Here is an 11,081-nt window from a genome sequence, read left to right as displayed (position 1 = left end):
CCTCCAACAACTGTTTAATTTCTCGTTCTTCTTGTTTCTTTCTTGTTTAATTTCTCGTTCTTCTTGTTTCTTTTCTTTTTCCTCTAACAACTGTTGTAATTTCTCTTCTCGTTCTTCTTGTTTCTTTTGCTGTTCGTGTATTGCTGCCATCAAGTCTGCTAGGCTGTAGTTTGATTTGCCGCTTTCGTTTACATTTTTTTTGTATCCCACTTCTGACACCAATTTGTTACGTCTCCGTTTGTTAATTAACTCTCCGTAAATTCGTTCCGACGAAACTTAAGCGACACAAGTCCTTTCTTAATAAAACTGGTTTAATCTTTCCGAATATAACTTTGCCGATACACTCAACTTCAACAATCGCGCTAAACAAACGCTATAACAACGAACGTCTACAATACTTCTGACTGCAGTTCAATTACTCACTATCTACACACACACACATTACCGCGTCACGTTGTCCCCCTCTTATATATACCCGACTACCCTATATCTAGTAAATACTAGAGCATTCGCCAAAGTACAGGATAGTTCTAGAAACGTGGCGTCACTGTAGTCATGTGACTCGCTGACGCAACATAAGTTTATTGTAGTTACATTTTCCTTTTCCACCCCCCTGTAGCTTGCTTAGCGTTGCTAAGAGTGTGCCTTATAGTTATATAAACGGTTACATCTTGCACTATTTGTATTTTCAGTTATTCTGTAAAACCGTGATAACACATAACCTTATAATACGGATAAAAATAGTAATATAATGATATTAATAAGAAAGTAAGAATATTATCATGTAATATAGTTATAGAAATACAATACATGTTAAATTGTGATAATACAACAGAATGCATTTGGGTTTGTTTTGATATTCACGCAAAGCTACAAACGGGCTATCTGTGCTAGCTGTCCCTAATTTAGCAGTGAAAGACTAGAGGTAAAGCAGCTACTCATCACCACCCACCGCCACCTCTTGGGCTACTCTTTTACTAACGAATAGTGGAATTGACCATCACATTTTAACGCCCCCCCCCACGGCTGAAAGGACGAGCATGTTTAGTGGGACTGGGATTCGAACATGCGACTCGCAGTTTACGAGTCGAGCGCCCTAACCACCTGGTCATGCCAGGCCTCAACAGGATGCATGAATAATTTTAGCCAAAACCAAAATCTTTCTTTATAGCTTGAAGTCAGTTAGCTGGTTAAACTGTAAGAATTCTGATTTGACTTACCTGCAGATTTAGAGAAACACTAGAAATGAAAATCTTAACCGACTAACTTTCTGACAATAGTGAAAAGAATATTTAACTTGATTAAGTACAGGAAATTATAATTTCTATACAGCAATTATTCCTAATTTTTACAAGTATAAGAAGAAATAACATTTAATGAACATAGAATATATTTTAGCTCTGTGATTACTAGACACTCACGACTTATTATTATTATTTTTTTTGAAAAGGTAGTCTATCTTTAGGTTTATTAACACATAATATCTATTTACTTAATTACTTGTAATATTATTTTTCAAAACAGTATTATCATAGTTTCCCAACAAGTTTTGCTAATTCCTGCTCGTCATTGTCTTCAGCAAATTAGTTAAATACTTTTTGTCATGCTAGGCACATTGACTCTTCGTCTTCTCCTATTCATGACTGGTGATTTTCGACTGGTCATTGTCATCATTGACTAAATTTAAGATCAGTTCGTCAAAGAGTATATTAGTCGACGTTCTCATAGATGGAATTAATACTTTCATTCTTATACTAATTAAGGCGAAAGTTTAAGAACATTATCATTGTCCTTTCAAGCTTAAAAATATATGCGAGGCCTGGAAATAAACAGCATATTTGTACTTTTAGTGTAGTATTCTTAGGTGGACTGATTTTCATCAAGAGAAATGGGGTAGATTTCGCACAAAAACGGGAGGTTAGATAGAAAATGCTATAAAAGTTGAACTGTATTATTTGCTTTAACGGAGTTGTGAGCAAAGAAAGAGACTGTATAAAACGTAAAAACAATCTTTATTCAGAACAAAAGACAATCAAAATGAGTAAAGGAGTTAGAGTCCCCATAGGTCTATATGATTAAGAAGTAGAATCGTTCGAACTCTGAAGAAAAATCTGTTCCAGACTAATAAAACATAGCACTATATATACAAAGCAATAATGCAATTCAATTCAGGGCGTGTTCGCTACCAATGTCGCTGTTGGTCATTCCCAATGAAAAATAAGGGGGTTTATATTCTTAAGGTATCATCTGAATTGCCAGTAGAAAAGATTGCTGTCAACTTTTACAGAATATGTTCTACTTTACAGAAATATTTTTCGCGAGAAGACAAATGTGATACCATAGGTAAACGACCCTGAACAATAGGCAACTAAAGCAAAAGGAACTTAACTATTTCCTTGACTGATCTTCTGTATAACTAAATAAACTATGTATCAATTTTTTTGAAATTTTTTATATAGTTAGAAAACATGTAGCATACCCACATACTACAACTTACCTCTTCACTTTTTTTTCAGGCCATCTGTAACTTTAAAATTTAAAGACCAATTAAGATAGATTTGTGCATATTTGGCAAAGCAGTCTAATTTTCTGTCTCCCCCAAAAAGACTTATACATCAAAATAAACAAATAATACAACTTTATTAAAAAACTACATATCAAAGTTAAAATCTATACTAAATACAACATAGTAGCTTAACCCTTATAAATTAATTTAACAAACGAAACAAATATGTCTGTAAAAATCAATAATACAAAATAAAGCAAAATAAAAAAAAGCCTCAACATGAAATATAAAGTAAACAATTGAAAATTATGGAAAAAGACAAAAACATACTAAATGAAACATTTCCGTATCACAGCCTTTTTCAGAATTATAAAACGGTAAGAGAGAACTTTTGAATAGCTAATTAAAAACAAATAGGGTGATCAGACATCCCGGTTTTTTTGGGTAGTTTGTTCCAGTGTTCCCAAAAAAACGTTCTCAGGACACACAAAACGTCCTAGTTTTATGATAGACGTCAAACTATCAGTCACTTCGAATCACGAATGTAACACGTATACTTGACTTGCTAATTGTTGTATTACATACTCTATTGCTGCCAAACTCTCTCCATAGCAGTTGGTGAGTGTGTGTGTCTATCACCATGAAAGTAGTTGAAATTATTTCAAAAACAATGCCAATGTTAATATATTTGGAAATAGTGGGGAAGAGCTCGATAAGTTTAAAGCAAATTAAGTAAGAGTTAAATTATTTCAAATTCGAAATAACCTTTTTTAAAATTATGGGCAAGGGCTAGGCTGTTGCGGTTTTTCCGGTTTGGAAATATGATCACCCTAAAAAAAAAACATGTTAAACTTGAAAGTACAAAATGTATGTGTATATACATAAATTGTAGCTAGGGTTATCATCCTGCATCAAGTGGATGCTAGAAGAAGAAAGGAAAATGAAAAATAAATAATTGTACACAGACATTTAACAAAAAGGCACATTAAATGAAACATGTATCCTCTTTAGTTTTAACCAACAAAACATACAAAAATATACAGTTAGAAAAATTTAGCTATAAACATTAATACAAAAACATCTTACACATACACAAATAAACCTTATCCACAATCATGAAAACAACAACCTTACACTTAAATTAGTACTAAAAAGGAAAAGCCGAAAATGTCTCTTACAAAAGAATCATAATAACTGTATATTCTAAAGCTTTGAGGCTTGGCTGTCAGAAGAGTCAGGTGAAGTCCTTGTGTGCTGGATCCCACAAGTAGAACACACTCCTTTGCAAACTCACATCAGCACCAGTCTGTCTGAAAGATTTCCACAAAGTTTCAAACACTTTCGGGTGCTCCTTATATCATTGGCTAACGTGTCTCCTTGGATGCAGTGATATCGATCATTAAGCAAGTGAAATAAATGTATGTAAGAAATTTCTTGCAACACTAAATGAAAACCAAAGAGCCAAACAAATCAAGGATTTCATCATTCACAACAAAAGTTAGGATTAATGTTGTGTGGTCATCTGGATTCTAATTTGTCAGAAGTTTAGCTGAAAGTGTACATTTGAATGTTGGGATGGGCCAGTCACAATTACGAACTATTGCTTGGTTAAGTGACATTTTTACAGGATTATGTCCATTCATACTTATTGTTACCTGTTGGCAATGATCCCTTGTATCTGTGGACATCCACTGCAACCAGATTTCATTTGGTAGTGTGCTTGACCAACATCCAGTTACAATACTCAATGTTGCTATTTCCATGGCAACAGCTAACACAGCTACCCTGTAATACAGCCACATACATTTACTAATATCTGTTAGTTCTGTGAATAAGACCCAGGTCCAGTAGGAAAGAAATGGGAACAGTACTGCAGACTGTTTTCTACAAAACAACCAAAACAGGTTAGTCACCAGATAAGCAACAACCTCTAACTTCTGAGCATGAAAATCGATTAACACTGACATCTCATTCCTATTATCTTCCTTTCTGGTTGTGACATGAAAGTGGCACTGTATGGGTGTTACTTTCTGTCTCTGACTATACTTTCACAGTCTGCATTTTCATGCATTTCAATTGAACCTTCTACTGAAACAGTATTAAAAACATTTAGTGCAAAGTGTGATTCCAAAATATTTCAACCTGTACATAGTGAAAATAATCAATCATAGTCAACTAAAACACTGGGTACACCAAGTTTACATTTAGAATGATGCTTATATTACATTTGTGTTTTCCTTCAAATATTTTATGAGCTTACCATTACTCTGATCTCATCCATCGAAATTCATCACCAGTCAAACATCTCAGTGTCGAACCTGAAAGCATTTTCTTAATGAAAATATCAGGTGCATGTATCTCTGGTTCTCCAAAGAAGCCTATGCAATGGTTATTTAAATGAATATACATTGCCTGTATACAGGTGATGGAAAGTTTCATTTGTTTGGCACAATCAACCATCTGGATACAAATATACTGTCAGTCCAACTAAGAAGTTACTGAGCTTCTACCACTGTGTTGAATCTAGATTGCCTGTAAAGTCCTTAACTAGTGACTTGAGATAAGTTAGAAATTGTATGTTCACTCTTGGATGCTGCATGACAGAAGTAACATGTGATAATGCTAGTTTGAGTTATTTTCAATTCACTTACCGTACTGATAACCAATCAAGCGATAAGCTTAATAGCCAACTGCCTATAGTTGTAGAATAACACTAGAACTTCGTGCCCTCTCAAACAGTTCATAGATTGAGCTAATACTGCCTACTTTCTGAACAGAAAACAGTAGATTTCATGAAATAACTGTAACACAACATTACACGGCACCACCACACTAGGTCTTGTGCCTAGTAAACCATGAAATACTACTCCTGAAAACAGAGGTACTGTGATTCCCTCCATAACATACACTTGTGCAGTCCACTGTTCCTGAGCTTGGTCTGACTGTCATCAGGTGACTTTCTCAGGGAAAATGCAGATCACCTGTTGCACAAGCAAAACTGTCCAACATTTTCTGCAAGATACCAATGGCAGAACCAAAGGTTTGAGGTTACTGCCTATCCTCATTCTGTGATTGACATCACTTAAATGTAGTTGGAGATGTGTCTTTCCAGTCACATTTAGAATACCACCATTATCCAAAACAAAGTCAGTGATAACCTGTCAGAGTACTGGCTTTACTCTGAGTGCCTGATACGTCACAAGATCAAACGGTGTTCTGGCAGTTTTTGGATTAACCAGGAACTATATTTTCTCAGATTGGTGACCAGATCCGACTTGGGTTTCTGAAGCTGAAGTTGCAGTAAATATAGCATGGTGTTGACCCTCCTGCACCTGTTTTGCAGTTAGGCAAAACTGGTAGCCTTTCCCATAGTGCTGCATGGCAAGGTAGGAGAAGCTCAATTTAAAATAACAAAATTACTCAATTGCAGATGTTTTGTTCCTACTCTCTAGATCAATATCTAGATGGAGGCATATTTAGCATTGGCTTCATCACAAACATCATTGGAGGATCAAGGAAGCCCTATACATTCACTGGGAATCAGTGGGGTTGCGTTGCAGTGCTGGGACATGCTGGCTGCTGGTTTTCCTTTGGCGAAACTCAAGCTTGGCATGTTATAGTCACTTCAGGATGGCAATTTTTAAGGTACAGCCATTGCAAGAGCCAATGTGGGCTTCTTCCCCTTTCGATTTCATCAAAGTTATGACTTTGAATATAATCACCCCATAAAATGCCTTCATGAGGGTGAGAATATCTATAACACCCAAGTGATGCTTCATTAGGTGCAAGAATGGTAAGTTACCATAGTAGCTCATTCATCAACTCTGTATCACCACATGTCATACCCATGATCTCAGTGGCAGAATATATTCCACTATGGAGAGATTCACAACTGTTCTGTGGATCTCGATCTTCCTCAGTTGATGCGAACCTTACCATTTTAGGATCTACATTCAGGGACAAAAACTTATATTTATAAATTTTACTTACCTTTAAAAAGTGTGGTGGTTATGACGTTTGACTCGCAATCTGCGTGTTGCGGGATTGAACCCCGTCCCCCGAACATGCTCGCACTTTCAGCCGTGGGGGCATTATTATATGACGTTCAATCCCACTTTTATTGGTAAAAATTAGCCCAAGGATTGGCGATGGGTGGTGTTGACTAGCTGCCTTCCATCTTGTTTATCACTTCTAAATTAGGTACGGTTAACATAGATAGCCCTCGAGTTGCTTTGAGCGAAACCCAACAAAACGAACAAACAAGCTTACGTACATCGGTACGAAAACCTTCAGTATTAAATTTATCACTATAGTACTTGCCTTAAAGTTTCAAAATTTCACCTATAAGCCTTATCACTAAGGTACTTACCTTTACGTATAAAGACCTCCACTTGGCATAACCCGAAATATTTAAATTGAGGTCTGTCGTCATTAATATGAATATATTGACCAGCTATTCCTTGGCCATCATTACAGACAAATACTGTCTGCTGCAAAACTTTATAGAAAAAAGGAGAATTCGTTACACTTAATGATCAAAACCATCAGGAAAAGTATTTTTAGCAGCCAAAAGTTAACTTTAATTAATACTGTATATTTTTAATACACAGAGATAATTAGAAGAAACTTAAAATACACAAGTTGAATTTTTTTACACTTTTCTTACACACAGGTTTATTATAAAAATTTCGACATTTATGAAACTTTAATTATCAGAACTTTTTAGTACAAAATTGAATTGTATAAAATTAATTATATCAATGGTACGCACAATAATTTTCAGTCGGTATGATTGTTCATTTGTTTAGCATAACTCTACATAATAGGCTATCTACACTTTGTGTAAGACGGAAAATCGAACCCCGGATTTTAACATTGTAAATAAGAAACTTATCATTGACCCACCGAGAGACTGGTGGGTGTGAGGTACTTTCATTACAAGTGTCAAACCACTTTATGTATTGAGACTAAAATATGTAACGTCTTGGCGGCAGAAGACTACACTTCCAGATGTTAATAATTCCTGTATCACATGCATGAGCTCCTAAGACCAGATATGTATTTCAGATATTACAATGGTATATTATCCAGGTAACAACATTGCAACTTTTATTCCATGTAGTTATACATTGCCGCATTGGCCCGATTATAAGGCGATCTGAAATATAAGGCTACCCTCATTTTCCGAGATCCATTGGAAGGAAAACAACTTTGAGTGTCATAACATCATTTTTTAGTTCAGCAAAATCAATACTATAACTGAACAGCCTGCAGGTGGATTAACTGCAAAGAATTAGTGATGACTTTGAGCGAACATCTGGCGTATGCGTAGAAGGATACTATATGGACTTTCAAGATAGAGAAGAGAGAAGGGGACTGTGGTCGGCCGCGATTATAAGGCGACTATGAATTTTACAGCCTAATTATTAATCAAAAACATTGCCTTATAATCGGGTCAAGACGGTAAAAGGATTCAAGAAATACGATGGTTTAATTTAAATGAATGCTCCTACACTACAAAAATGTAGCGACATTTATTTAAAACAAAAACTACAATTTAGATTCTTAATAATGAGTATTTTGATAAAATAAGTTTGAAATACATTGAAACGTGAAAAAAAAAAGTTCGATAAAACACTGTAGCTCTAGATCAAAGAATTACTTATATTAATGTACAAAAAACAACAACAGTAACTTTTGTTTTGGAATATCTGTGTTTTAATGCAACAATACTTACGAAACATTCCTTTGAAAGATGAACATTTATTGTAGATGGGCCGGTTGTTTTTTAAATTAATAACAGAGATGGTAAACTGCTGGTAAAGCTCTTTAAAAAATAAATAAACAAAATCAATTGGTTTCTGTTTTAGTAAACATCAATGTAATATTCTTTAACTTAAAAATTAAAATATTATTGAATTATTGAGTTTGGGAAAGCAAAAACAAACAGAAAACAAACATACGAGATCTAAAACGTTTGGTGAAACACAAAAAACTATGAAATCTTAGTACTTTCGATAAATGGAACTATACGAAAAAAGACACTTCGTTTGTTTTGAATTCGCAAAAAGCTACTTAAGGGTTTCTGCACTACCCATCTCTAATTTAGTAGTGATATACTAGAGGGAAAGCAGCTAGTCACCACCACCCACCGTCAACTCATGGGATACTTTTTACCAACGAAAAGTGGGATTGACCATTATATTATAACGCCCCCACAGCTGAAACGGCGAGCATGTTCGGTGATAGGGATTCGAACCTGTGATCCACAGATTGCGAGTCAAGCATCTTAACCACCAGATCATGCCCGTCGAAAAAGACGGGTTCGCCTATCGAAAGCCTTAGGGTTTTGTGTTTTTTTTAGCGAGATTTATGCAATTACGGAATGTAAGTGATTACTACTGTGTTATAAATTGTATCATGGCTATAACTGAACATTAAAAAGTATATGATTGTTTTAATATGATTGTTTTAATCTTATCTTCATTCAAGATAAGAGAAGTGCTCGTATTAGAGTAGACATTAATCTACCTCTTTACATGGAAGTGGGGTGATCATTTTTTCCATTAGAGAAAGTAATTCAGCATACCTTCCCCACCTTTTCCAAACCTGCTATATACCACACTATTCCGAGGGTCTTATACTGTCAAGGCTGAACAACTGCCATTTTTGTATTCACGACGTAGTTACAAAACTCACATAGCAAGTAATAAATTAAAGAACACTCTCACATAGATCGCGGAACAAATCAGTTAAGTAACGTACGTACTAAATACATGCAAGTAATTAAAAAACATAAATATAGTTCAGGTAACCTGTTTAAAATCACAAGCATAATTCTGTTCAGGTGAGTGTACAATATGAACTCCCTTTTCTAGAACCAAAAGGACATTCGAGACTGAAAGAGGAGCATCTCAGGACATCTGTCATAATGCTTATAACGAACAATAATTTCTCGGTCTTTTGTTCGTCATCCAATTACTTCTAGCCAGATTGTTATATAGATGAAACTTCAATAATGTACGTAGTAATTTAAATTTGGTTACAAAAAATAATTCATCTAAGTTTAGAATACAGTTACAAAAAGTATTGATCAAGTATCTATTAAACGGCATGTTATGCAAACACTACTACGTTTACAAAATGTCACTGGTCTACATCAGTTTTAAATAGGAAAAGTTTTAACGAATCAAACTCTAACCAGTAAATTTAAATTTATATGAACTTTGTCTCATTACACTTCGAATGATAACGTACGTCATCAGAGTAATTACACTGTTATCTTGTTGCTATATTGTAAATACATTTTATACTTACACTGGCTAGAAATATTCGTAAGGCCGTCATAAACTCCTTTAGTACATTTTATTTATTTGAACATGTAGGCAGCCCCAGATGACCACTTGAGCCCCATAAACATGGAAATATAGTCATGGTTAGTGAAGCAACTTGAAATTTTCGAGGAAATTTTACAACTTGCTTCAAGAGTTTTTTCTTTTTAGTATTTAAAAGTACTTAGAATAAAAGCTTAAGGTTTTTAATACAACAGATTATCAATATCTAGTGCATAAGCTACTAGACGAGTATAAGACACGAGAAACTACTAATGTAATCTTAACAGAAATGTGTAACCTATATCAACAACGTGGCGAATCAGTCCGAGTTTTTGGACATAAGCTACAAAAGTTAGGTAATAGATTGCGCAAGGCTAATGCACATCCAAGCGAGGATATGTTGCAAGATACTCTAAAATCTGAGTATGAGCGAGGGCTATACAATAATGCAGCTAGCGGACATGTAAACGAAGCAAATACCCCTCGGACAACTTTACTAGATTTAATTGAAGTAGCCACTCGAGAAGAGCTACGAGAAAAGCAGATATATAAGCCTAAACATTCTGCTATAAATGCAGTTAATAAATCTAGCAAGGCTAATCTGTATAATACACAGAGTAAGCCCGATGACTTCCAGTGCTTTAACTGTGGTAAAGTGGGGCACAAGGCAAGAAACTGCTTTCAAAAACAGAAAAGAAATGAGCAGACAGTGTGCTATAACTGTGGCATTACAGGCCACGTGGCACGAGATTGCCGACGCCAACGTAAGGCTGAAAACGGAAAAGCCCCAAAGGCTGGAGCTTACAGAGGAAGATTTTCCAATAATAACAGTAGACCTACCTTCGCTACAGGTCCAAAAAACGTAATCCCCGCCGGGATTACAGAGCGAAAGTAGACGTAGTTCCGGCAGTTTGGGATAAGCGATCGAGTATTCATAGTATTAATGAAGTATCACCAGTAGTTATAGTAGAAATAGAAGGTATAACATGTCGGTTATTGGTTGATACAGGTGCTTGATCGTCACTACTAAGTTCTGAATTAGTAGACAGAAATCCGACATTGTTAGATAGTGCTTGGAAAGAAGTTTCTAAAAGTATTTTAACTTCTATAACAGGACACCCTGTTAAAACGTTAGGTAGATATAATATGCAAAGGAAAGTAGGAAACTTAGAGTTAAACCACTCATTTTACATCTGTAAGCAGATAGACTTAGACACAGATGGTATTTTAGGTCAAGATTT

At 35.2% G+C, this 11,081-nt stretch overlaps 1 protein-coding gene across 1 annotated transcript in view; it reads right to left on the bottom strand.

The window, feature by feature from the left end:
- Positions 1-11,081, bottom strand: part of LOC106460405 — a gene marked incomplete at its 5' end in the record, with an annotated part of 44,561 nt that overhangs the window by 21,714 nt on the left and 11,766 nt on the right. Inside the window, 2 exons of the mRNA XM_022387121.1 lie at positions 6,876-7,004; positions 8,244-8,333. Of these exons, the coding sequence (XP_022242829.1) occupies positions 6,876-7,004; positions 8,244-8,333 (219 nt within the window). The remainder of the gene's footprint in view (positions 1-6,875; positions 7,005-8,243; positions 8,334-11,081) is intronic.

This window comes from Limulus polyphemus, unplaced genomic scaffold (assembly GCF_000517525.1).
Source record: "Limulus polyphemus unplaced genomic scaffold, Limulus_polyphemus-2.1.2 Scaffold766, whole genome shotgun sequence".
Taxonomy (NCBI): domain Eukaryota; kingdom Metazoa; phylum Arthropoda; class Merostomata; order Xiphosura; family Limulidae; genus Limulus; species Limulus polyphemus.
The sequence above is the reverse complement of the archived record's forward strand: the minus strand, read 5'-3'. Positions and strand labels throughout refer to the sequence as shown.